Below are 25,395 nucleotides of genomic sequence, written 5' to 3'. Positions count from 1 at the left end.
TGCCCCAATCCCTTTAAACCCCGGATTTTTTGCATATTTCCCACCCTTTCCCCTTTCATATTTCCCTTTTTTCCCCTCATGTTTCTCACCTTTTTCCCCTCACATTTCCCAAATTTTCCCCCTCACATTTTGCCCCGATCCCTTTAAAAAAACCCGGATGTTCTCCCCCAATCCCGCCCTCAGCAGCGATTCCGTCTCTGGCACGCCCAGCGCCGCGGCTCCGAGGATTTTTGCCCCAATCCCTTTCATAAAATCCCGATTTTTTTACACCAATCCCTTTAATAAAATCCCGATTTTTTACACAAATCCCTTTTAGAAAACCCGGATGTTCTGCCCCAATCCCGCCCTCAGCAGCGATTCCGTCTCTGGCACACCCAGCGCAGCGGCTCCGAGTATTTTTACCCCGATCCCTTTAATAAAATCCCGATTTTTTACACCAATCCCTTTAATAAAATCCCGATTTTTTACACCAATCCCTTTAATAAAACCCCGATTTTTGCCCCAAATCCCGGTTTCAGCAGCGGTTGCGTCTCTGGCACACCCAGCGCAGCGGCTCCAAGGATTTTTGCCCCGATCCCTTTAAACCCCGGATCTTTTGCACATTTCCCACCCTTTCCCCCTTCATATTTCCCTTTTATCCCCTCATGTTTCTCACCTTTTTCCCTTCACATTTTCCACCCTTTTCCCCCTCATGTTTTCCACCATTTCCCCCTCACATTTCCCAACTTTCCCCCTCATATTTCCCACCCTTTTTCCCCTCACATTTCCCGCCCTTTTCCCCCTCACGCTTCCTGCCCTTTCCCCCTCATGTTTCCCACCCTTTTCCCCCCTCACATTTCCCAAATTTTCCCCCTCACATTTTGCCCCGATCCCTTTAAAAACCCGGATTTTTTACACCAATCCCTTTAAAAAACCCGGATCTTTTGCCCCGATCCCTTTAAGAAAACCCGGATGTTTTCCCCCAATCCCGCCCTCAGCAGCGATTCGGTCTCTGGCACGCCCAGCGCCGCGGCTCCGAGGATTTTTGCCCCGATCCCTTTAATAAAATCCCGATTTTTTACATCAATCCCTTTAATAAAATCCCGATTTTTACACAAATCCCATTAATAAAACCCCGATTTTTTGCCCCAAATCCCGGTTTCAGCAGCGATTCCGTCTCTGGCACGCCCAGCGCCGCGGCTCCGAGGATTTTTACCCCGATCCTTTTAATAAAATCCCGATTTTTTACAGCAATCCCTTTAATAAAATCCCGATTTTTTACACAAATCCCATTAATAAAACCCCGATTTTTGCCCCCAATCCCGGTTTCAGCAGCGGTTGGGTCTCTGGCACACCCAGCGCAGCGGCTCCGAGCACCTCACGCTCACCCAGCGCCCCTTGGGCCCCAGGGCCCCGCAGCCCCCGAGCTCCCGCTGCTCCTCCTGCAGCCACACGTCCCAAAACCTGGAAAAAAAACCACAAAAAAACACAAAAAACCACAAAAAAAACCAAATTACAAAATTCAAATATCACAAACATGATAAAGTAAAATCGAGGGATGAAAATAACCCCAAAAAAGGGGTTTAAAGGCACAAATAAAGCGATTTTTGAGGGGAAAACGAGGCTGGAAATCCAATTTTTTCATGGTAGAAATGGAGTAAAAAATTGGATTTATGGGGTAGTTTTTATTAATGGTAATGAGTTTTATGATTTGTAGGAATTGATTTGAGTTTTAATTGACTTTTAGTTCATTTTAAAGCAATTTTTAGTAATTTAAATTTTTAAAGGATTTTTTAATTGATTTTTATAAATTTTTTTGTAATTTTTGGTAGCTGAAATTTTTTTAATGGATTTTTAAAACAATTTTTTAATAATTTAGAAGTTTAAATTTTTAATGGGTTTTTAAAGCAATTTTTAATAATTCAAAATTTTAAAGGATTTTTTAATTGATTTTTTTGTAATTTTTAGTAGTTTAATTTTTTAATAATTTAATTTTAAAGGATTTTTATTTATCTTTATAATTTTTTTTCATAATTTTTAGTAGTTTTAATTTTTTAATGGATTTTCAAAGCAATTTTTAGTAATTTAAAATTTTTAAAGAATTTTTTATCAAATTTTTTCATAATTTTTAATAATTTAAATTTTTAATGGATTTTTAAAATTATTTTTAAATTTTTTTCATAATTTTTTTGTAGTTTAAATTTTTAATGGATTTTAAAGCAATTTTTAGCAATTTAAATTTTTTTAAGGATTTTTATTGATTTTTTTGTAATTTTTAGTAGTTTAAAAATTTTAAATGGATTTTAAAGCAATTTTTTAATAATTTAATTTTTTAAAGGATTTTTTATTGATGTTTATTTTTTAAAATAATTTTTAGTAGTTGAAAATTTTTAAATGGATTTTTAAAGCAATTTTTAGTAATTTAATTTTTTCCCCAAAAAATCCGATTTTTTTTTTTTCCCCAAAATTGGGATTTTTTTAACCAAAACTCAGGAATTTTTCCTGGAATTCTGGATTTTTTTCAAAGAAAAATTCTGATTTTTTTTTTTTTTTCTAAAAATTGGGATTTTTTTACCCAAAAATTGGGATTTTCCCCCAAAACTCCAAATTTTTATGGGAAATCAGGATTTCTTTCCTCAAAATCTGATTTTTTCCCCTCAAACCTCAGGAAAAATCCGAATTTTTTGATTGAAAAAATCAAATTTTTTGACCAAAAAATTGGATTTTTTCCCCCAAAATTGGGATTTTTTTGGCCAAAATTGTGAAATTTTTTTCCCCATAAATTGTGATTTTTTTTCCCAAAGTTTTGGGTTTTTTCCCCAAATGTTTGGGATTTTTTAACCAAAACTCTGGAATTTTTCCTGGAGTTCTGGATTTTTTTCAAAGAAAAATTTTTTTCAAAGCAAAATAAATTAATTTTTTTTTACCCCAAAATTGGAACTTTTCCCCAAAACTTGGGATTTTTTTTACCCCAAACCTCAGGAAAAAATCCGAATTTTTTGATTGAAAAATCAAATTTTTTGACCAAAAAATCGGATTTTTACCCCAAAATTGGGATTTTCCCCCAAAACTCCAAATTTTACTGGAAATCAGGATTTTTTACTCAAAATCTGATTTTTTACAAGAAAACCACGATTTTTTTCCCTCAAACCTCAGGAAAAAATCCGAATTTTTTGACCAAAAAATCCAATTTTTTGGCCTAAAAATCAGAATTTTCCCCCCAAAATCGGGATTTTTTCGGCCAAAACTGTGATTATTTTTCCCCCCATAAATTGTGATTTTTTTTTTCCCCAAATTTTGGTGTTTTTTCCCCAAATTGGGTTCTTACATCACGGTGGGCTCCTCTCCCGTGAGCCAGCGCCATTGCCCCGCCCGCTGCAGGTCCCTCAGCCCCAGCCAATAGGAGCTGCTGCGGTTGCTGTGCTCCAGCAGGAAGAGCTGCAAACACACCCGGCACGGGGATTGAGGCGCCGGCAAAGGGATTGAGGGGCCGGCACAGGGATTGAGGGGCAGGGATTGAGGCACTGGCGCAGGGATTGAGGCACCGACACAGGGATTGAGGCACCGGCACAGGGATTGAGGCGCCGGCACAGGGATTGAGGCACCGACACAGGGATTGAGGGGCAGGGATTGAGGCACTGGCACAGGGATTGAGGCACCGGCACAGGGATTGAGGCACCGGCACAGGGATTGAGGCGCCGGCACAGGGATTGAGGCACCGACACAGGGATTGAGGGGCAGGGATTGAGGCACTGGCACAGGGATTGAGGCACCGGCACAGGGATTGAGGCACTGACACAGGGATTGAGGGGCAGGGATTGAGGGACAGGGATTGAGGCACCGACACAGGGATTGAGGCACCGGCACAGGGATTGAGGCGCCAACGCAGGGATTGAGGCGCCGGCAAAGGGATTGAGGCACCGGCACAGGGATTTAGGCACCAACACAGGGATTGAGGCACCGGCACAGGGATTGAGGCACTGAGGGATTGAGGCACCGGCACAGGGATTGAGGCACTGACACAGGGATTGGGGCACCAACACAGGGATTGAGGCACCGGCACAGGGATTTAGGGGCAGGGATTTGGGGTCAGGGATTGAGGCACCGGCACAGGGATTGAGGCGCCAACGCAGGGATTGAGGCGCCGGCACAGGGATTGAGGCACCGGCATAGGGATTGAGGCACTGGCACAGGGATTTAGGGGCAGGGATTGAGGCGCCAACGCAGGGATTGAGGCACCGGCACAGGGATTGAGGCACCGGCAAAGGGATTGAGGCGCCGACACAGGGATTGAGGCACTGACACAGGGATTGAGGCACTGACACAGGGATTGAGGGGCAGGGATTGAGGCACTGACACAGGGATTGAGGCGCCGGCACAGGGATTGAGGAACTGACACAGGGATTGAGGCGCCGGCACAGGGATTGAGGAACTGACACAGGGATTGAGGCACTGGCACAGGGATTGAGGGACAGGGATTGAGGGACAGGGATTGAGGCACCGGCGCAGGGATTGAGGGACCGGCACAGGGATTGAGGGGCAGGGATTGAGGCACCGACACAGGGATTGAGGCACCGACACAGGGATTGAGGCGCCAACGCAGGGATTTAGGGACAGGGATTGAGGCACCGGCACAGAGATTGAGGCACCGACACAGGGATTTAGGGGCAGGGATTTAGGGGCCAACGCAGGGATTTAGGGGCAGGGATTTGGGGGCAGGGATTTGGGGGCAGGGATTTAGGGGCAGGGATTTAGGCACCAACGCAGGGATTTAGGGGCAGGGATTTAGGCCCTGCCTCAGGGATTTAGGGGCAGGGATTTAGGCCCTGCCTCAGGGATTTAGGGGCAGGGATTTAGGCCCTGGCTCAGGGATTTAGAGGCAGGGATTTGGGGGCAGGGATTTAGGGACAGGGATTTAGGGGCAGGGATTTAGGGACAGGGATTTAGGCGCCAGCGCAGGGATTTAGGGGCAGGGATTTAGGCTCCTGTCTCAGTGCTTTAGGCCCCTGGCTCAGGGATTTAGGCGCCACCTCAGGGATTTAGGATCAGGGATTTAGGGGCAGGGATTTAGGGACAGGGATTTGGGATCAGGGATTTAGGGATCAGGGATTTAGGGGCAGGGATTTGGGGGCAGGGATTTGGGGGCAGGGATTTGGGGGCAGGGATTTGGGGTCACGGATTTAGGCACCGCCGCAGGGATTTAGGGGCAGGGATTTAGGCCCCTGGCTCAGGGATTGAGGCACCAACGCAGGGATTTAGGCACCGACACAGGGATTTAGGGGCAGGGATTTGGGGGCAGGGATTTAGGGGCAGGGATTTAGGATCAGGGATTTAGGGGCAGGGATTTAGGGTCAGGGATTTGGGATCAGGGATTTAGGGTCAGGGATTTGGGCCCTGGCTCAGGGATTTAGGCACCGGCGCAGGGATTTAGGGGTAGGGATTTAGGGGCAGGGATTTAGGATCAGGGATTTAGGCCCCTGTCTCAGGGATTTAGGATCAGATATTTAGGCCCTCTCTCAGTGCTTTAGGCCCCTGGCTCAGGGATTTAGGCACCGCCTCAGGGATTTAGGCCCTGCCTCAGGGATTTAGGCCTTACCTCAGGGATTTAGGCCCTGCCTCAGGGATTTAGGCCCCTGTCTCAGGGATTTAGGCCCCTGTCTCAGTGCTTTAGGCTCAGTGCTTTAGGCCCCTGGCTCAGGGATTTAGGCTCGTGTCTCAGGGATTTAGGATCAGGGATTTAGGCCCCTGTCTCAGGGCTTTAGGCGCCTGTCTCAGGGATTTAGGCCCCTGGCTCAGGGATTTAGGCTCAGTGCTTTAGGCCCCTGTCTCAGTGCTTTAGGCCCCTGTCTCAGGGATTTAGGCCCTGTCTCGGGGATTTAGGCCCTGTCTCAGGGATTTAGACCCTGTCTCAGTGCTTTAGGCCCCTGTCTCAGGGATTTAGGCCCCTGTCTCCGGGATTTAGGCCCTTGTCTCAGGGATTTAGGCCCCACCTGCTCCTCCTGCTCTTTGATCACCGCCAGGTGCGCGCCCAGGTCCGCGCAGGCGTTGAGGGCCCGGCCCCAGCTCAGAGCGTCCGGGGAGAACGAGAAACAACTGGAGCCGTGTGGGAGCCAGCCTGGCCCACAGCGCTGGGAGCTGCCCAGGGCCCGGCACAGCTGTGCTGGGGAGAAAACACCGGAAAATGGGAAATTTAATGTGGGAAATGTGGGAAATTATCCGGGAAAATCCAGGGAATTTATACAGGAATTTACACAGGAAACCGGAAACAACTGGAGCCGTGTGGGAGCCAGCCCGGGCCGCAGCGCTGGGAGCTGCCCAGGGCCCGGCACAGCTGTTCTGGGGAGAAAACACCGGAAAAAGGGAAATTTAATATGGGAAATGTGGGAAATTATCCGGGAAAATCCAGGGAATTTATACAGGAATTTATACAGGAAACCGGAAACAACTGGAGCCGTGAGGGAGCCAGCCCGGCCCACAATGCGGGGAACTGCCCAGGGCTCGGCACAGCTGTTCTGGGGAGAAAACACCGGAAAATGGGAAATTTAATGTGGGAAATTATCCGGGAAAAACTGGGAAAATATCCGGGAAAATCCAGAGAAAATATCTGGGAAAATACAGGAATTTATACAGGAAACCGGAAACAGGAACCAGCTGGAGCCGTGAGGGAGCCAGCCCGGGTCGCATGGCCGGGGACTGCCCAGGGCCCGGCACAGCTGTTCTTAGGAGAAAACAGGGAAAATGGGAAATTTAATATGGGAAATATGGGAAATTATCCGGGAAAAACTGGGAAAATATCCGGGAAAATACAGAGAAATTCTACGGGAATTTATACAGGAATTTACACAGGAAACAGGAACCAGCTGGAGCCGTGAGGGAGCCAGCCCGGGCCACAGCGCTGGGGACTGCCCAGAGCACGGCACAGCTGTTCTTAGGAGAAAACAGGGAAAAATGGGAAATTTAATATGGGAAATGTGGGAAATTATCCGGGAAAAACCGGGAAAATATCCGGGAAAATCCAGGGAAATTCTACAGGAATTTATACAGGAATTTACACAGGATACAGGAACTAGCTGGAGCCGTGAGGGAGCCAGCCCGGGCCGCAGCGCTGGGAGCTACCCAGGGCCCGGCACAGCTGTTCTGGGGAGAAAACAGGGAAAAACGGGAAATTTAATATGGGAAATGTGGGAAATTATCCGGGAAAAACTGGGAAATTCTACAGGAATTTATACAGGAAACCGGAAACAGGAACCAGCTGGAGCCGTGAGGGAGCCAGCCCGGGCCGCATGGCCGGGGACTGCCCAGGGCTCGGCACAGCTGTTCTGGGGAGAAAACACCCGAAAATGGGAAATTTATATGGGAAATGTGGGAAATTATCCGGGAAAAACCGGGAAAATATCCGGGAAAATACAGAGAAATTCTACAGGAATTTATACAGGAATTTATACAGGAATTTACACAGGATACAGGAACCAGCTGGAGCCGTGAGGGAGCCAGCCCGGGCCACAGCGCTGGGGACTGCCCAGAGCACGGCACAGCTGTTCTTAGGAGAAAACAGGGAAAAATGGGAAATTTAATATGGGAAATGTGGGAAATTATCCGGGAAAAACCGGGAAAATATCCGGGAAAATCCAGGGAAATTCTACAGGAAACCGGAAACAGGAAGCAGCTGGAGCCGTGAGGGAGCCAGCCCGGCCCACTGCGATGTGAGCTACCCAGGGCCCGGCACAGCTGTTCTGGGGAGAAAACAGGGAAAATGGGAAATTTAATATGGGAAATGTGGGAATTATCCGGGAAAATACAGGGGAATTATACAGGAAACCGGAAACAGGAACCAGCAGGAGCCGTGAGGGAGCCAGCCCGGGCCGCAGCGCTGGGGACTGCCCAGGGCTCGGCACAGCTGTTCTGGGGAGAAAACACCGGAAAATGGGAAATTTAATGTGGGAAATATGGGAAATTATCCGGGAAAAACTGGGAAATTCTACAGGAATTTATACAGGAATTTAAACCGGAAACAGGAACCAGCTGGAGCCATGAGGGAGCCGGCCCGGCCCACAAGGCCGGGAACTGCCCAGGGCACGGCACAGCAACTCTGGGGGAAAAACACCCGAAAATGGGAAATTTATCCTGGGAAATTATCCCGGGAAAAACCGGGAAATTATCCAGGAATTTATCCAGGAAAAACTGGGAAATTATTTGGGAAAATATCCAGGGAAATCCGGGGAAATGATCTGTGGAAACCCCAGGGAAACGGCCCCGCAGCGCCGGGAGCTGCCCAGGGCTCTGCACAGCAACTCTGAGGGAAAAACACCCAAAAATGGGAAATTTCTACTGGGAAAAACTGGGAAAATATCCAAGAAAATCCAGGGAAATTATCTGGGAAAATCCAGGGAAATTATCTGGGAAAATTTGGGAAATTATCCAGGAAATCCAGGGAAAGCCCCAAGGAAACGGCCCCAAAGCTCTGGGAGCTGCCCAGGGCTCAGCACAGCAACTCTGGGGCAAAACCACCCAAAAATGGGAAATTTATACTGGGAAAAACTGGGAAAATATCCAAGAAAATCCAGGGAAATTATCTGGGAAAATCCAGGGAAATAACCGGGGAAATCTGGGAAATTATCCAGGAAAACATCAGGAAATGATCCAGGAAAATATCCGGGAAATGGGAAAAATCCCAGGAATTTTTGGGGATTTTTTGAGGGATTTTTTTGTGTATTTTGTGAATTTTGAGGGGATTTTTGGGGGGGATTTTTGGGAAATTTCTTTGGAAATGTTGGGAATTTTTAGGGTGGATTTTGGGAATTTTTGGGGGGAGAATTTTGGGATTTTGGGGGCAATTTTGAGAATTTTTTGGGGGGAAATTGTCGGGAATTTTGGGGGGGGGGATTTTTTTGGAATTTTAGTGGGGAATTTTTTGGGGGTAATTTTGGAATTTTTTGGGGGATAATTTCGGAATTTTTTGGGGATTTTATTTTTAATTATGGGGGGAAATTTTGGCCATTTGGGGGAGAATTTGGGGATTTTTTTTTGGAATTTTGGGGGAATTTTTTTAGGGATTTTTTTTTTTTTTTTTTTTTTAGGAATTGTTGGGAGTTTGGGGAATTTTTGGGGGAGATTTTGGGAATTTTGGGGAATTTTTGGGGGGATTCTGTTCATTACCAGCGAGCTCCTGCTGCTCCAGTTGGTGCTGCCGGATCCCGAAACGGAGCCCGATCTGATCCTGCTGCACTGAAACCAGTAGGGACCAGTATAAACCAGTATGGACCAGTAGGGACCAGTATAAACCAGTAGGGACCAGTACGGACCAGTAGGAACCAGTACAGACCAGTAGGGACCAGTATGGGCTGGGTATGGACCAGTGTGGACCAGTATGGACCAGTATAAACCAGTATAAACCAGTATGGACCAGTATAAACCAGTACGGACCAGTATAAACCAGGATGGACCAGGATGGACCAGGATGGACCAGTATGGGCTGGTATGGACCAGTACAGACCAGTAGAAACCAGTATGGACCAGTGCTCCCAGTATGGACCAGTCCCATCCCAGTTTGTCCCAGTCCCTCCCAGTCCAATCCCAGTCCATCCCAATCCCCTCCCAGTTTGTCCCAATCCCCACCCAGTATAACCCAGTCCCTCCCAGTTCCTAACCCTAACCCTAACCCAGTCCCTCCCAGTTCCCCCCAGTCCCTCCCAGTTCCCCCCAGTCCCTCCCAGTTCGTCCCAGTTCAATTTCCCCATTCCCTCAGACCCGGCCAAGGCTCCAACCCCACACTGGAATCATTGCCCAAATTTCCCACATTAAAATCATTTCCCAATTTTCCACATTAAATTTATTTTCCCAAGTTTCCATATTGGAATTATTTCCCAATTTCCCACATTAAAATAATTTTCCCAATTTTCCCACATTGAAATAATTTCCCAATTTTCCTATATTTGAATCATTTCCCAAATTTCCCATATTGGAATCATTTCCCAATTTTCCCACATTAAAATTATTGCCCAATTTTCCTATATTAAAATTATTCCCCAAATTTCCCACATAAAAATAATTTTCCCAATTTTCCACATTTGAATTATTTCCCAATTTCCCCATTTCCCCAATTTTCCCAATTTCCCCAATTTCCCCAATTTCCCAATTTCCCCCCATTAAAATCATTCCCCAATTTCCCAAATTTCCCCAATTTTCCCAAATTTCCCCAATTTCCCCATATTTGAATTATTCCCCAATTTTCCCAATTTCCCCAAATCTGAATTATTTCCCAGTTTCCCATATTTGAATTATTCCCCAATTTCCCCAATTTCCCCATTTTCTCCCATGTTCCCAATTTCCCCACATTAAAATCATTTCCCAATTTTCCCAATTTCCCAATTTCCCCAATTCTCCCATATTGGAATTATTTCCCAATTTCCCCAATTTCCCATATTTGAATTATTCCCCAATTTTCCCAATTTTCCCAATTTCCCCCATTTCCCCTCTGGATTTCCCCTCTCACCCGAGTCCCAGATCCTGGAGAAATTCGCCCTCAGCAGCTCCAGCTCCTCCCGCAGCTCCAGGTCTGGCCAAGGCAAATTCCAGCAAATTATCCCCAAAATTCCCATGGAAATTATCCCAAAATTCCCATTTCCCATGGAAATTATCCCAACTTTTGTATCCCCATGGAATCATCCCAAAAATTCCCATTTTTCCCAAAAAATCCATCCCCAAAATCTCCGTTTTCCCCCTCAAAATTCCCATTTTCCCATGGAATTTATCCCAAAATTCCCATTTTTTCCCGCCCAAAATTCCCATTTTCCCACAAAATCCATCCCCAAAATCCCCATTTTCCCCCTCAAAATCCCCATTTTTTCCCTCCCAAAATCCCCATTTTTTCCCTCCCAAAATCCCCATTTTCTCATGGAATTTATCCCAAAATTCCCATTTCCCTCCCAAAATTCCCATTTTCCCCATGCAATTTCCCCCAAAATTCCAATTTTTCAATGGAATTTTGCCCCCAAAATTCCCATTTGTCTCCCATTTTCCATGAAATTTGTCCCAAAATTCCCATTTCCACCCAAAATTCTCTTGTTTTGATGGAAATTTCCCCAAAATTCCCATTTTTCCCTCCCAAAATTCCCCATTTTTCCCATGCAATTTCTCCCAAAATTCCAATTTTTCAATGGAATTTCCCTCCCAAAATTCCCAATTTTCCATCAAATCCACCCCAAAAATTCCGATTTTTTCCCATTCAATCCATCCCAAAACTCCCATTTCCCCCCCCAAAATTCCCATTTTTCATGCAATTGCTCCCCAAATTCCCATTTTCCCCATGGAATTTATCCCAATTTTCCCATTTCCCACCCAAAATTCCCATTTTCCCACAAAATCCATCCCCAAAATCCCCATTTTCCCCCTCAAAATTCCCATTTTTTCCCATGCAATTTTCCCCCAAATTCCAGTTTTTCAACATAATTTTCCCCCCCAAAATTCCCATTTTCCCCCCCAAACTCCCCATTTTGGTCAGGATTTCCCCAAAATCCCGGTTTTCCCCCAGAATTTTTCCCCAAAATTCCCATTTTTGGTGGCCTTTCCCCCCAAAATCCCCATTTTTCTCCAGAATTTTTCCCCAAAACCCCCGTTTTTCCCCCAAACTCCCCATTTTTGTCAGAATTTTCCAAAAATCCCCATTTTCCCCCCCAAAGTCCCCATTTTTGTCAGAATTTCCCCAAATCCCCCTTTTTTCCCCCAAACTCCCCATTTTTGTTGTCATTCCCCCCAAAATGCCCATTTTTGTTTGCATTTGCCCAAAATCCCCATTTTAATCCCCATTTTCCTCCCCCGATCCCCATTTTCCCAGAATTTCCCCAAAATCCCCGTTTTTGGTGGTTTTTCCCCAAATCCCCATTTCCCCCCCAAAATCCCCATTTTTTCCCCCCGATCCCCATTTTTGTCGGAATTTGCCCAAAATCCCCGGTTTTTATCAGAATTTCCCCCAAATCCCCATTTTGCCCCCAAAATCCCCATTTTTGGTTGAGTTTGCTCAAAATCCCCGTTTTTCCCCCCAAACTCCCCATTTTTATTAGAATTTGCCCAAAATCCCGGTTTTTTATCAGGATTTGCCCCAAATCCCGTTTTTTTATCACAATTTGCCCAAAATCCGGGTTTTTCGCCCCAAATCCCCGTTTTTTATCAGGATTTGCCCAAAATCCCGGTTTTTGATTCCAATTTGCCCAAAATCCCGGTTTTTCGCCCCAAATCCCGCTCACATTTGCCCCAAATCCCCGTTTTTCTCCCCAAACTCCCCGTTTTTATCCCAATTTGCCCCAAATCCGGGTTTTTCTCCCCAATTCCCCTCACATTTGCCCAAACTCCCCATTTTTCCCAGGATTTTCCCAAAATCCGGGTTTTTCCCCCCAATTCCCCTCACATTTGCCCAAAATCCCGGTTTTTATCCCAATTTTCCCAAAATCCGTGTTTTTCCCCCCAATTCCCCTCACATTTGCCTAGAATCCCCGTTTTTCACCTCAAAATCCCGGTTTTTTCTCCCAATTTTCCCAAAATCCGGGTTTTTCCCCCCAATTCCCCTCACATTTGCCCAGAATCCCCGTTTTTCACCCCAAAATCCCGGTTTTTATCCCAATTTTCCCAAAATCCGGGTTTTTCGCCCCAATTCCCCTCACATTTACCCCAATTCCCCTCACATTTGCCCAAAATCCCGGTTTTTCGCCCCAATTCCCCTCACATTTTCCCAAAATCCCGGTTTTTGATCCCAATTTTCCCAAAATCCGGGTTTTTCGCCCCAATTCCCCTCACATTTGCCCAAATTCCCGGTTTTGATCCCAATTTTCCCAAAATCCGGGTTTTTCGCCCCAATTCCCCTCACATTTGCCGAGCCCCAGCCCCAGGGCCGCGGCCCAGGCCAGGCCCAGCAGCGCCAGCGCCCCCAGCGCGGCCCGGCCCCGCCGCTTCGGGGCCAAATCCCCCAGTTTTGGGGCAAAATCCCCCGATTTTGGGTCAAAATCCCCAATTTTGGGGTCGGAAATTCCGAATTTGGGGGCGGAATTGCGGAATTTGGGGTCGGAATTGCGGAATTTGGGGTCGGAGCCGGCGATTTTGGGGTGGGAATCGGCGATTTTGGCCTCGGGGTCCGGCAGGGACGGGGCCGGGGAGGAGCCGGGAGCGCCCGCCAGGAGATAAAGGCCTGGAAATGGGGGAAAAACGGGGAAAATTGGGAAAAATGGGAAAAATAGGGGGAAAAATGAGGGGAAATTGGGAAAAATGGGAAAAATAGGGGGGAAAAACGGGGGGGGAAATGGGGGAAAATAGGGGGAAATTGGGAAAAATGGGAAAATAGGGGAAAAATGGGAAAAAATGGGGGAAAAATGGGGGAAATTGGGAAAAATGGGGGAAAAATGGGGGAAATTGAGAAAAATGGGGGGAAAATGAGGGGAAATTGGGAAAAACGGGAAAAAATGGGGGGAAATGGGGAAAATAGGGGGGAAATAGGGGGGGAAATGGGGGAAAAACGGGGGAAATTGGGAAAAATGGGGGAAAAATGGGGGGAAATGGGGGAAAATAGGGGGGGAAATGGGGGAAAAATGCGGGAAATTGGGAAAAACGGGGAAATAGGGGGGGAAATGGGGGAAATTGGGAAAAACGGGGAAAATAGGGGGGCAAAATGGGGGGAAAATGGGGGAAATGGGGAAAAATGGGGGAAAACGGGAAAATGGGGGGGAAATGGGGGAAAATTGAGGAAAGTGGTTGGAAATTGGGGGAATTGTGGGGGAAATTGGGAAAATTTGGGGGGAAATTGGGGAAAATTTATGGGAAATTGATGGGGAAATTTTGAGGGGAAAAATGGGGGAGATTGGGGGAAATGTGGGGGGAAATTGGGGGGGAAAATTGGGGAAAATTGATGGGAAATTTATGGAAAATTGATGGGGAAATTTGGAGAGGAAATTGGGGAAATTTTGGAGGGGAAAGTTGGGGGAAAATTTGGGGGAAAATTGGGGAGAATTTGGGAAAAATTTGGGGGTAAAATGGGGGGAAAATGGGGAAAAATTGGGAAAATGGGAATTTTGAGGGGGGAATGGGAATTTTTGGGAATTTAGGGATTGTTCAAAATTATCATGGGGGGATTTTGGGATTTTGGGGGAATTTTGGGAATTTTTGGGGGGATTTTGGGGATTTCTTGGGAATTTTTGGGGGGATTTTGGGGATTTTTTGGAGGAATTTTTGGGGATTTTTTGGGGGATTTTAGGGGGAATTTGCAGAGAATTTTGGGGGGAATTTTGGGGAGAATTTGGGGGAATTTTTGGGGATTTTTGAGGGATTTTTTGAGGAATTTTGGGGGATTTTAGGGGGATTTTTGGGGATTTTTTGGGGATTTTTTGGGGAATTTTGGGGATTTTTGGGGGAATTTTTTGGGGGAATTTTGGGGGTTTTTGGGGGGAATTTTTGGGGATTTTTGGGGAATTTTGGGGGGGGGAATTTTGGGGATTTTTGGGGGGGAATTTTGGGGAATTTTGGGGGATTTTTTTGGGATATTTTTGGGAATTTTGGGGGATTTTTGAGGGAATTTTGGGGATTTTTTTGGGGGGAATTTATGGGAATTTTGGGGGGGTTGGGGAAATTTTGGGGATTTTTTGGGGGGGATTTTGGGGATTTTTTGGGGGGAATTTTTTGGGATTTTTGGGGGAATTTTTGGGGGGGAATTTTGGGGGTATTTTGGGGGGATTTTGGGGAATTTTGGGGGAATTTTGGGAATTTTTGGGGGGAAATTTTGGGGATTTTTTGGGGGGAATTTATGGGGATTTTTTGGGAATTTTGGGGGATTTTACGGGGAAATTGCAGAGAATTTTGGGGGGAATTTTTGGGGGAATTTTGGGGATTTTTGGGGGGATTTTAGGGGAATTTTGGGGATTTTTGGGGGAATTTTTGGGGGAATTTTTGGGGAATTTTTTGGGATTTTTTTGGGAATTTTGGGGATTTTGGGGCGAATTTTGGGGATTTTTTGGGGGGGAATTTTTGGGGGTTTTGGGGGGAATTTTAGGGGGAATTGCAGAGAATTTTTGGGGCAATTTTGGGGATTTTTTTTAGGAATTTTGGGGATTTTTTGGGGGAATTTTGGGGAATTTGGGGGATTTTTTTGGGATTTTTGGGGGGAAATTTTGGGGATTTTGGGGGCATTTTGGGGATTTTTTGGGGGGGAATTTATGGGAATTTGGGGGTTTTAGGGGGAATTTGCAGAGAATTTTGGGGGGAATTTTGGGGAGAATTTGGGGGAATTTTTGGGGATTTTTGAGGGATTTTTTGAGGAATTTTGGGGGATTTTTTGGGGATTTTTGGGGATTTTTTGGGATTTTTTGGGGAATTTTGGGGATTTTGGGGGGAATTTTTTGGGGGAATTTTGGGGGTTTTTGGGGGGAATTTTTGGGGATTTTTGGGGAATTTTGGGGGGGGAATTTTGGGGATTTTTGGGGGGGAATTTTGGGGAATTTTGGGGGATTTTTTTGGGATATTTTTGGGAATTTTGGGGGATTTTTGAGGGAATTTTGGGGATTTTTTTGGGGGGAATTTATGGGAATTTTGGGGGGGTTGGGGAAATTTTGGGGATTTTTTGGGGGGGATTTTGGGGATTTTTGGGGGAATTTTTGGGGGAGAATTTTGGGGGTTTTTGGGGAATTTTGGGGGTATTTTGGGGGGGATTTTTGGGGGAATTTTGGGGGAATTTTGGGAATTTTTGGGGGGAAATTTTGGGGATTTTTGGGGGGGAATTTATGGGAATTTTGGGGGGTTTTAGGGGCGAATTGCAGAGAATTTTTGGGGGAATTTTGGGACTTTTTCTTTAATTTTTAGGGCAATTTTGGGGATTTTTTGAGGGATTGTTTGGGGGAATTTTGGGGATTTTTTTGGGGGGAATTTTGGGGGGAATTTTGGGGATTTTTGGGGAGAGAATTTTGGGGGATTTTTGGGGGAATTTTGGGAATTTTTTGGGGGATTTTTGGGGGAATTTTGGGGATTTTTTTGGGAATTTTTTGGGGGGGATTTTGGGGATTTTTAGGGGAATTTTTGGGGGAATTTTGGGGGATTTTACAGGGAATTTTTTGGGATTTTTTGGGGGATTTTGGGGGGAATTTTGGGGTTTTTGGGGTCACCTTTGGGCTGGGGGCCCTGCTCTGAGCCCGCCATGGAAACGTCGTCGTAATCGTCCTCAAAACTGTCAGGGGAGGCTGGGAATGGAAAATGGGAATAAAATGGGAATAAAATGGGAATAAAATGGGGGAAAATGGGGGGAAAATGGGGGGAAAAATAAGGGAAAAAATGGGAATAAAACAGGGGGGAAATGGGGGAAAAATGAGAATAAAATGAGAATAAAATGGGAATAAAATGGGAATAAAATGGGGGAAAATGAGGGGAAAAATAAGGGAAAAAATGGGAATAAAACAGGGGGGAAATGGGGGAAAAATGAGAATAAAATGAGAATAAAATGAGAATAAAATGAGAATAAAATGGGGGAAAAATGGGGGAAAATGAGAATAAAATGAGACTAAAATGGGGGAAAATGGGGGGAAAAATAAGGGAAAAAATGGGAATAAAACAGGGGGGGAATGGGGAAAATGGGGGGAAATGAGGGGGGAAAAATGGGGGGAAAATGAGAATAAAACAGGGGAAGAATGAGGGAAAAACGGGAAAAAATGAGAATAAAATGGGGAAAAATGAGAATAAAATGGGGAAAAATGAGAATAAAATGGGGGGGAAAAAGGGGGGAAAATGGGGAGGAAATGAGGGGGGAAAAAGGGGGAAAAATGGGAATAAAATGGGAAAAAATGGGGGGAAAATGAGGGGAAAATGGGAATGAAATGGGGGGAAAAGATTAAAATAAAACGGGGGAAAATGGGGAAAAAATGAGAATAAAATGGGAGAAAATGAGAATAAAGTGGGGGAGAAATGGGGGGAAAAAGGCAAAAAATGAGAATAAAATGGGGGGGAATGGGAATAAAACAGGGGGGAAATGGGGGGAAAATGAGGGGAAAAAATGAGAATAAAATGGGGGGAATGGGGAGAAAAAAGGGAAAAATGAGAATAAAATGGGGGGAAAATGAGGGGAAAAATAGGGGGGAAATGGGATGAAAAATGAGAATAAAATGGGGGAAAATGAGGGGAAAATGAGAATAAAATGGGGGGAAAAATGGGAATAAAATGAGAATAAAATGGGGGAAAACGAGAATAAAACATGGGGGAAATGGGGGAAAAACGGGGAAAAATGAGAATAAAATGGGGGCAAAATGAGGGGAAAATGGGATGGAAAATGAGAATAAAATGGGGGAAAATGGAAAAATGGGGGAAAATGAGGGGAAAAAGGGAAAAAATGAGAATAAAATGGGGGGAAAAATAGGGGGAAAATGGGATGAAAAATGAGAATAAAATGGGGGAGAAATGGGGGGAAAATGGGGGAAAATGGGAATGAAATGGGGGGAGAAAAATGAGAATAAAGTGGGGGGGAAATGGGGGAAAAAAGGCAAAAAATGAGAATAAAATGGGGGGAAATGGGAATAAAACAGGGGGGAAATGGGGGGAAAAAGGGGAAAAATGGGGGGAAAATGGGGTGGAAAATGAGGGGGAAAATGAGAATAAAATGGGGGCAAAATGAGGGGAAAATGGGATGGAAAATGAGAATAAAATGGGGGAAAAATGGGAAAAAATGAGAATAAAATGGGGGAAAAATGAGGGGAAAATGGGATGGAAAATGAGAATAAAATGGGGGAAAATGAGAATAAAACAAGGGAGAAATGGGGGGAAAAAGGGAGAAAAATGAGAATAAAACGGGAAAAATGGGAAAAAATGGGGGGAAATGAGAATAAAATGGGGGAAATGGAAAAAAATGAGAATAAAACGGGGGAAATGGGAAAAAAAGAGGAAAATTGGGGGAAAAAAGAGGAAAATGGGGAAAATCCTGGGAAAATTTGGGGACAAAAATGAGAATTTACCTGGTCTGAAATCACCTGGAGGGGGCATCGTCCTGGGCGCTGAGTAAATTCCTGCAAAAATGGGAAAATTGGGAAAATTGGGAAAAATTGGGGAAAATTTGGGGAAATAATGGGGGGAAATGGGGAAAAATTGGGGAAAATTGGGGAAAAAAAGGGAAAATTTGGGAAAAATGGGAAATAATGGGGAAAGTGGGGGAAAATAATGGGAAATTTTGGGGAAAATGGGGGAAAATAATGGGAAAATAATAGGAAATTAATGGGAAATAATGGGGAAAATTGGGGGAAATTGGGAAAAATTGGGAAAAATTGGGGAAAAAAAGGGAAAATTTGGGAAAAATGGGAAAATTTGGGGAAATTGGGGGAAATTAATGGGAAATAATGGGGAAAATTGGGGAAAATGGGGAAAATTGGGGAAAAATGGGAAAATAATGGGGAAATAATGGGGAAATTTGGGGAAATTGGGAAAATTTGGGGAAAATTGGGAAAATAATGGGAAAATTGGGGAAATTTGGGAAAAATTTGGGAAAATGGGAAAAAAGGGAAAATAATGGGGGAAAATGGGGGAAATTTGGGGAAATTAGGAAAAAAATTGGAAAATTGGGGGGAAATGGGGAAAATTGGGAAAAAAAGGGAAAATAATGGGAAAAATTGGGGAAAACTTGGGGAAAATTGGGAAAGATTGGGGAAAAATTGGGAAAAATTGGAAATTAATGGGAAAAATTGGGGAAATTTGGGGGAAATTTGGGGAAAATTGGAAAAATGGGGGAGAATGGGGGAAAATTGGGAAAATAATGGGAAAATTGGGAAAAAAATTGGAAAATTGGGAAAATTGGGAAAATTGGGGGGAAATGGGAAAATTGGGAAAAAAAGGGAAAATAATGGGAAAATAATGGGAAAATTTGGGGAAAATTGGGGAATTTGGGGAAAAATTGGGAAAATAATGGGAATATTGAGGCGAAATTGGGAAGAATTGGGAAAATTTGGGGAAAATTGGGGGAAAAATTGGGGGAAAAACTGGGGGAAAAACTGGGGGGAAATTGGGGAAAATTGGGAAAATAATGGGGAAATTTGGGGAAAATTGGGGAAAATTGGGGAAATTTGGGGAAAATTGGGGAAAAATTGGGGATTTAACAGGGAAAAAAGGGGAATTAATGGAGAAAATGAAGGAAATTTGGGATTTAGGCCAGGAAAAAAGAGAAATTTGGGGATTTCAACAAGAAAAAAGGGGAAATTTGGAGATTTAATTCAGAATAAAAGGGGAAAATTGGGGATTTAAGAGGGAAAAAGGGGAATTAATGGAGAAAATCAAGGAAATTTGGGAATTTAACCTGGAAAAAAGGGAAAATTTGGAATTTAAGTCAGAAAAAAGGGAAATTTTGGGGATTTAAGAGGGAAAATAAAAGGGGAATTAATGGAGAAAATGAAGGAAATTTTGGGAATTTAACCCAGGAAAAAAGAGAAATTTGGGGATTTCAACAAGAAAAAAGGGAAAATGTGGGGATTTAATTCAGAATAAAAGGGGGAAATTGGGATTTAATGGGGAAAAAGGGGAAATAATGGAGAAAATCAAGGAAATTTGGGATTTAACCCAGGAAAAAAGGGGAATTTGGGGATTTCAACAAGAAAAAAGGGAAAATGTGGAGATTTAATTCAGAATAAAAGGGGAAAATTGGGGATTTAACAGGGAAAAAGGGGAAATAATGCAGAAAATCAAGGAAATTTGGGATTTAACCCAGAAATAAAGGGGAATTTGGGGGATTTAACCCAGGAAAAAAGGGGAAAATTTGGGGATTTAACAGGGAAAATAAAAGGGGAAATGTGGGGATTTAAGAGGGAAAAAGGGAATTAATGGAGAAAATGAAGGAAATTTGGGATTTAACCTGGAAATAAATGGGGATTTTAGTGGGGAAAAGGGAAATTGGGGATTTAACAGGGAAAATAAAAGGGAAATTTGGGGATTTAAACAAGAATAAAAGGGGAAATTTGGGATTTAATTCAGAAAAGGGAATTTGGGATTTAAGAGGGAAAAAGGGGAATTCATGCAGAAAATCAAGGGAATTTGGGATTTAACTGGGAAATGAATGGGAAATTGGGGATTTAATCCAGAATAAAAAGAGAATTTGGGATTAAATTCAGAATAAAAGGGGAAAATTGGGGATTAAACTCAGAATAAAAAGGGGAAATTTGGGATTAAATTCGGAATAAAAAGGGGAAATTTTGGATTTAATTTAGAAAAGGAATTTGGGATGAAATTCAGAATAAAGGGAAAAATTTGGGATTATATTCAGAAAAGGGAATTTGGGATTTAATCCAGGATAAAGGGAAAATTTGGGATTAAATTCTGAATAAAAAGGGAAATGTGGGATTTAATTCAGAAAAGGAATTTTGGATTAAATTCAGAATAAAAGGGGAAATTTGGGATTTAATTCCGAATAAAGGGGAATTGGGATTTAATCCAGGATAAAGGGGATTTGGGATGAAATTCAGAATAAAAGGGGAAATTTGGGATTAAATTCCGAATAAAGGGGATTTGGGATTAAATTCGGAATAAAAGGGGAAATTGGGGATTTAATTCAGAATAAAAATGGAATTTGAGATTTAATTCCGAATAAAGGGGATTTAGGATTAAATTGGGAATAAAAAGGGAAATTTTGAGATTAAATTTGGAATAAAAAGGGAATTTGGGATTCAATTGGGAAAAAAGGGGAATTTGGGATTCAATTGGGACTAAAAGGGGAAATTGGGATTCAATTGAGGTTTGTGTTTACCCGGCTGCCGCTGCAGGCGCCCCGGCCCCAACCAATTCCCGTAGGTTTCCTGCAGGGCCATGGGGCGACCCTGAAACGGCCCCAAAAACCTAAAATGGACCCAAAAAACCCTAAAATGGACCCAAAAAACCCTAAAATGGACCCAAAAAACCTAAACTGGGACCCAAAAACCTCAAAATGGGACCCAAAAACCTGAAATGGGACCCTAAAAACCTAAAATGGACCCTAAACCCTAAAATGGGACCCTAAAAACCTAAAATGGGACCCTAAAAACCTAAATTGGACCCAAAACCCCAAAATGGGACCCAAAAAACCTGAAATGGGACCCAAAACCCTAAAATGGACCCAAAACCCTAAAATGGGACCCAAAACCCTAAAATGGGACCCAAAAACCTGAAATGGGACCCAAAACCCTAAAATGGGACCCCAAAATCTCCTTTGGGGCCCCAAAAACTTCATCAGGGACCCTAAAAACCCTAAAATGGACCCAAAAACCTGAAACGGACCCAAAACCCTAAAATGGGACCCAAAAAACTCAAAATGGGACCCAAAACCCTAAAATGGGACCCAAAAACCTAAATTGGGACCCCAAAAACCCTAAAATGGACCCAAAACCCTAAAATGGACCCAAAAACCTAAATTGAACCCAAAAACCTCAAAATGGGACCCAAAAAACCTGAAATGGGACCCTAAAAACCTGAAATGGGACCCAAAAAACCTAAAATGGACCCAAAAAACCTCAAAATGGGACCCAAAACCCTAAAATGGGACCCCAAAATCTCCTTTGGGACCCCAAAAACCTGAAATGGGACCCTAAAAACCTAAATTGGACCCAAAACCCTAAAATGGGACCCAAAAAACCTAAAATGGACCCAAAACCCTAAAATGGGACCCAAAACCCTAAAATGGGACCCCAAAATCTCATCAGGGACCCCAAAAACCTAAAATGGGACCCCAAAATCTCCTTTGGGGCCCCAAAACCCTAAAACGGGACCCAAAACCCTAAAATGGGACCCTAAAAACCTAAAACGGACCCAAAAAACCCTCAGGGACCCCAAAACCCTAAAACGGGACCCTAAAAACCTCAAAATGGGACCCCAAAACCCTAAAATGGGACCCAAAAACCCTCAGGGACCCCAAAACCTCATCAGGGACCCCAAAATTTCTTCCCCCATCCCAAAATCCCCTCCCTGACCCCAAATATTCACTGGAAACCCCAAAAATCCCCTCAGTGACCCCAAATTCCTCACCTGGACCCCAAACGCTCCCCAGGAACCCCAAAACCTCCTCAGTGACCCCAAAATCTCCCCATGGACCCCAAAATCCCTTCCCAGACCCCAAACCCTCCCCAGAAACCCCAAAAATCCCTCCCCGACCCCAAATTCTCCTCCCCCAACCCCAAAAATCCCATCCGTGACCCCAAAATTCCTCACCCGGACCCCAAAATCGCCTTTGGTGACCCCAAATATTCAGCCCCACCCCAAAATCCCCTCCCGACCCCAAAATCCCCTTTGGTGACCCCAAACCCTCCCCAGAAACCCCAAAAATCCCTCAGTGACCCCAAATTCCTCACCCGGACCCCAAAATCCCTTCAGTGACCCCAAAACTTCACCGGAAACCCCCAAAATTCTTCCCGACCCCAAAATCCCCTTTGGTGACCCCAAAATCGCCATTTGTGACCCCAAACCCTCCCCAGAAACCCCAAAAATCCCTCAGTGACCCCAAATTCTCCTCCCCCAACCCCAAAATCCCTTCAGTGACCCCAAAACCTCCCCAGGAACCCCAAATTCTCCTCCCTGACCCCAAAACTTCACCAGGAACCCCAAAATCCCATCCGTGACCCCAAAAATCCCCTCCCGACCCCAAACCCTCCCCAGAAACCCCCAAAACTCCTCAGTGACCCCAAAGCCTCTCCAGTGACCCCAAAATCCCCTCCCGGACCCCAAAACCTCCCCAGAAACCCCAAAAATCCCATCCCGACCCCAAAACCGCCTCTGGGACCCCAAAATTCCTCACCCGAGCCCCAAAACCTTCCCAGAAACCCCAAATTCTCCTCCCGACCCCAAAATCCCTTCAGCGACCCCAAAAATCCCATCCGTGACCCCAAATTCTCCTCCCCATGGACCCCAAAACCCCCTCCCGACCCCAAAATCGCCTTTTGTGACCCCAAACCCTCCCCAGAAACCCCAAAATCCATTTTGGGACCCCAAATTCTCCTCCCAGCCCCAAAATCCCTTTTGTGACCCCAAAACCGCCCCAAGGACCCCAAATTCTCCTCCCCCACCCCAAAATCCCTTCCCAGACCCCAAACCCTCCCCAGAAACCCCAAAATCCCTCAGTGACCCCAAATTCCTCACCCGGACCCCAAAATCGCCTTTGCTGACCCCAAAACTTCACTGGAAACCCCCAAAATTCCTTTTGTGACCCCAAATGCTCCTCCCTGACCCCAAAACTTTCCCAGAAACCCCAAAAATCCCTCAGTGACCCCAAATTCTCCTCCCCAGAAACCCCAAAAATCCCCTCTGGGACCCCAAAATCGCCTCTGGGACCCCAAAATTCCTCACCTGGACCCCAAACCCTCCCCAGAAACCCCAAAAATCCCTCAGTGACCCCAAAACCTCCCCCTGGACCCCAAATTCTCCTCCCCGACCCCAAAATTCCTTCCCAGACCCCAAAATCTCCCCAGAAACCCCAAAATTCCATCCGTGACCCCAAATTCCTCACCTGGACCCCAAACCCTCCCCGGGAACCCCAAAATCCCTTCAGTGACCCCAAAGCTTCACCAGAAACCCCAAAAATCCCTTTTGGGACCCCAAATTCTCCCCATGGACCCCAAAATCCCCTCCCCGACCCCAAAATCCTCCCCAGAAACCCCAAAATCCCTTCCCAGACCCCAAAACTTCACCGGAAACCCCAAAATCCCATCCCGACCCCAAAATCCCTTCAGTGACCCCAAAATTCCCTTTTGTCTCCCCAAATCTCCCCAGAAACCCCAAAAATCCCGCAGTGACCCCAAATTCTCCTCCCCGACCCCAAAATTCCTCACCCGAGCCCCAAACGCTCCCCAGAAACCCCAAAAATCCCTTTGGGGACCCCAAAATCTCCTCCCCCGACCCCAAAAATTTTTCAGCGACCCCAAAACCTCCCCAAGGACCCCAAAATCCCTTCCCAGACCCCAAATCCTTCAGTGACCCCAAAATCTCCTCCTCAGGAACCCCAAAAATCCTTCAGCGACCCCAAAACCCCTCCAGTGACCCCAAAATCCCCTCCCGACCCCAAAATCTCCATTTGTGACCCCAAACCCTCCCCAGAAACCCCCAAAACTCCTCAGTGACCCCAAAACCGCCCCAAGGACCCCAAAATCCCTTCCCAAACCCCAAATATTCACCAGAAACCCCAAAAATCCCATCCGTGACCCCAAAACCTCCCCAGAAACCCCAAAAATCCCTTTTGGGACCCCAAAACCTCCCCATGGACCCCAAAACCGCCATTTGTGACCCCAAATATTCACTGCAAACCCCAAAATCTCCTCCCGACCCCAAAATCCTTCAGTGACCCCAAAACCTCCCCATGAACCCCAAAAATCCCTTTTGGGACCCCAAATTCTCCTCCCCGACCCCAAATTCCTCACCTGGACCCCAAACCCTCCCCAAAAATCCCTCAGTGACCCCAAAATCTCCTCCCCCAACCCCAAATTCGCCTTTGGTGACCCCAAAACTTCACCGGAAACCCCAAAAATCCCATCCGGACCCCAAAACCGCCTCTGGGACCCCAAATTCTCCTCCCCGACCCCAAAATCCCTTCCCAAACCCCAAAACTTCACCGGAAACCCCAAAATTCCATCCGTGACCCCAAATTCCTCACCTGGACCCCAAACCCTCCCCGGGAACCCCAAAATCCCTTCAGTGACCCCAAAGCTTCACCAGAAACCCCAAAAATCCCTTTTGGGACCCCAAATTCTCCTCCCCCAACCCCAAAATCTCCTCCTGACCCCAAAATCGCCTTTGGTGACCCCAAAACCTCCCCAGGAACCCAAAAATCCCTCAGTGACCCCAAAGCCGCCTCTGGGACCCCCAAATTCCTCACTCGGACCCCAAACCCTGCCCAGAAACCCCAAAAATCCCTTTGGGGACCCCAAATTCCTCACCTGGACCCCGAGCGCTCCCCAGAAACCCCAAATTCTCCTCCCCCAACCCCAAAATCCCTTCCCAGACCCCAAAACCTCCCCAGAAACCCCAAAAATCCCTCAGTGACCCCAAATTCTCCTCCCCCAACCCCAAAAATCCCATCCGTGACCCCAAAATCGCCTCTGGGACCCCCAAATTCCTCACCCGGACCCCAAATTCCTCACCCGGACCCCAAATTTTCCTTTTCTGACCCCAAATTTTTCTTTTCTGAGCCCAAATTCCGCCCCCGGCCCCGGCCCCGCCCCGGCCCCGCCCCCGCTCGGTTTCGGTTCCCGCCGGAGCCAAAAAGGCCCAAAAAGCCCAAAAATGACCCCAAAAAAATCCTCAAATTCCCACGGGGGGGGAGCAAAAACATCTGCCCAGATTTGGGGTGAAAAATCCCAATTTTGGGGTGAAAAATCCCAATTTTGGAGTGAAAAAAATCCCAATTTTGGGGTAAAAATCCGAATTTTTGGGGGTCAAATCTGAATTTTTTGGGGTTAAAAAAATCCGATT

At 45.4% G+C, this 25,395-nt stretch overlaps 1 protein-coding gene across 7 annotated transcripts; it reads right to left on the bottom strand.

Annotated features, from left to right (window-relative positions):
• Positions 1 to 1,218: 1,218 nt before the first annotated feature.
• On the bottom strand, positions 1,219 to 25,395 carry LOC139585718 (C-type lectin domain family 17, member A-like). 7 transcript variants are annotated; one of them, XM_071418581.1, is made up of 10 exons: positions 25,065 to 25,349; positions 20,714 to 20,802; positions 17,946 to 17,996; positions 16,113 to 16,187; positions 12,839 to 13,156; positions 10,472 to 10,534; positions 9,136 to 9,204; positions 5,970 to 6,134; positions 3,308 to 3,417; positions 1,219 to 1,443 (listed from the first exon to the last, which is right to left on the bottom strand). In XM_071418581.1, the coding sequence occupies exons 1-10, from the start codon at positions 25,253 to 25,255 to the stop codon at positions 1,258 to 1,260; spliced, it is 1,317 nt and encodes a 438-aa protein (XP_071274682.1). In that variant the 5' UTR covers positions 25,256 to 25,349; the 3' UTR covers positions 1,219 to 1,257. The 7 variants fall into 7 exon arrangements, with proteins under 7 accessions (XP_071274682.1, XP_071274683.1, XP_071274681.1 ...); XM_071418582.1 differs by having other exon boundaries at positions 5,970 to 6,139; positions 25,065 to 25,347; XM_071418580.1 differs by having other exon boundaries at positions 5,970 to 6,139; positions 9,136 to 9,199; positions 25,065 to 25,347.

Source organism: Agelaius tricolor, unplaced genomic scaffold (genome assembly GCF_023055355.1).
Source record: "Agelaius tricolor isolate 1412-34295 unplaced genomic scaffold, bAgeTri1.0.p SCAF_88, whole genome shotgun sequence".
In the NCBI taxonomy this organism is placed as follows: Eukaryota; Metazoa; Chordata; class Aves; order Passeriformes; family Icteridae; genus Agelaius; species Agelaius tricolor.
This window is presented reverse-complemented; position numbering and strand designations above follow the sequence as displayed.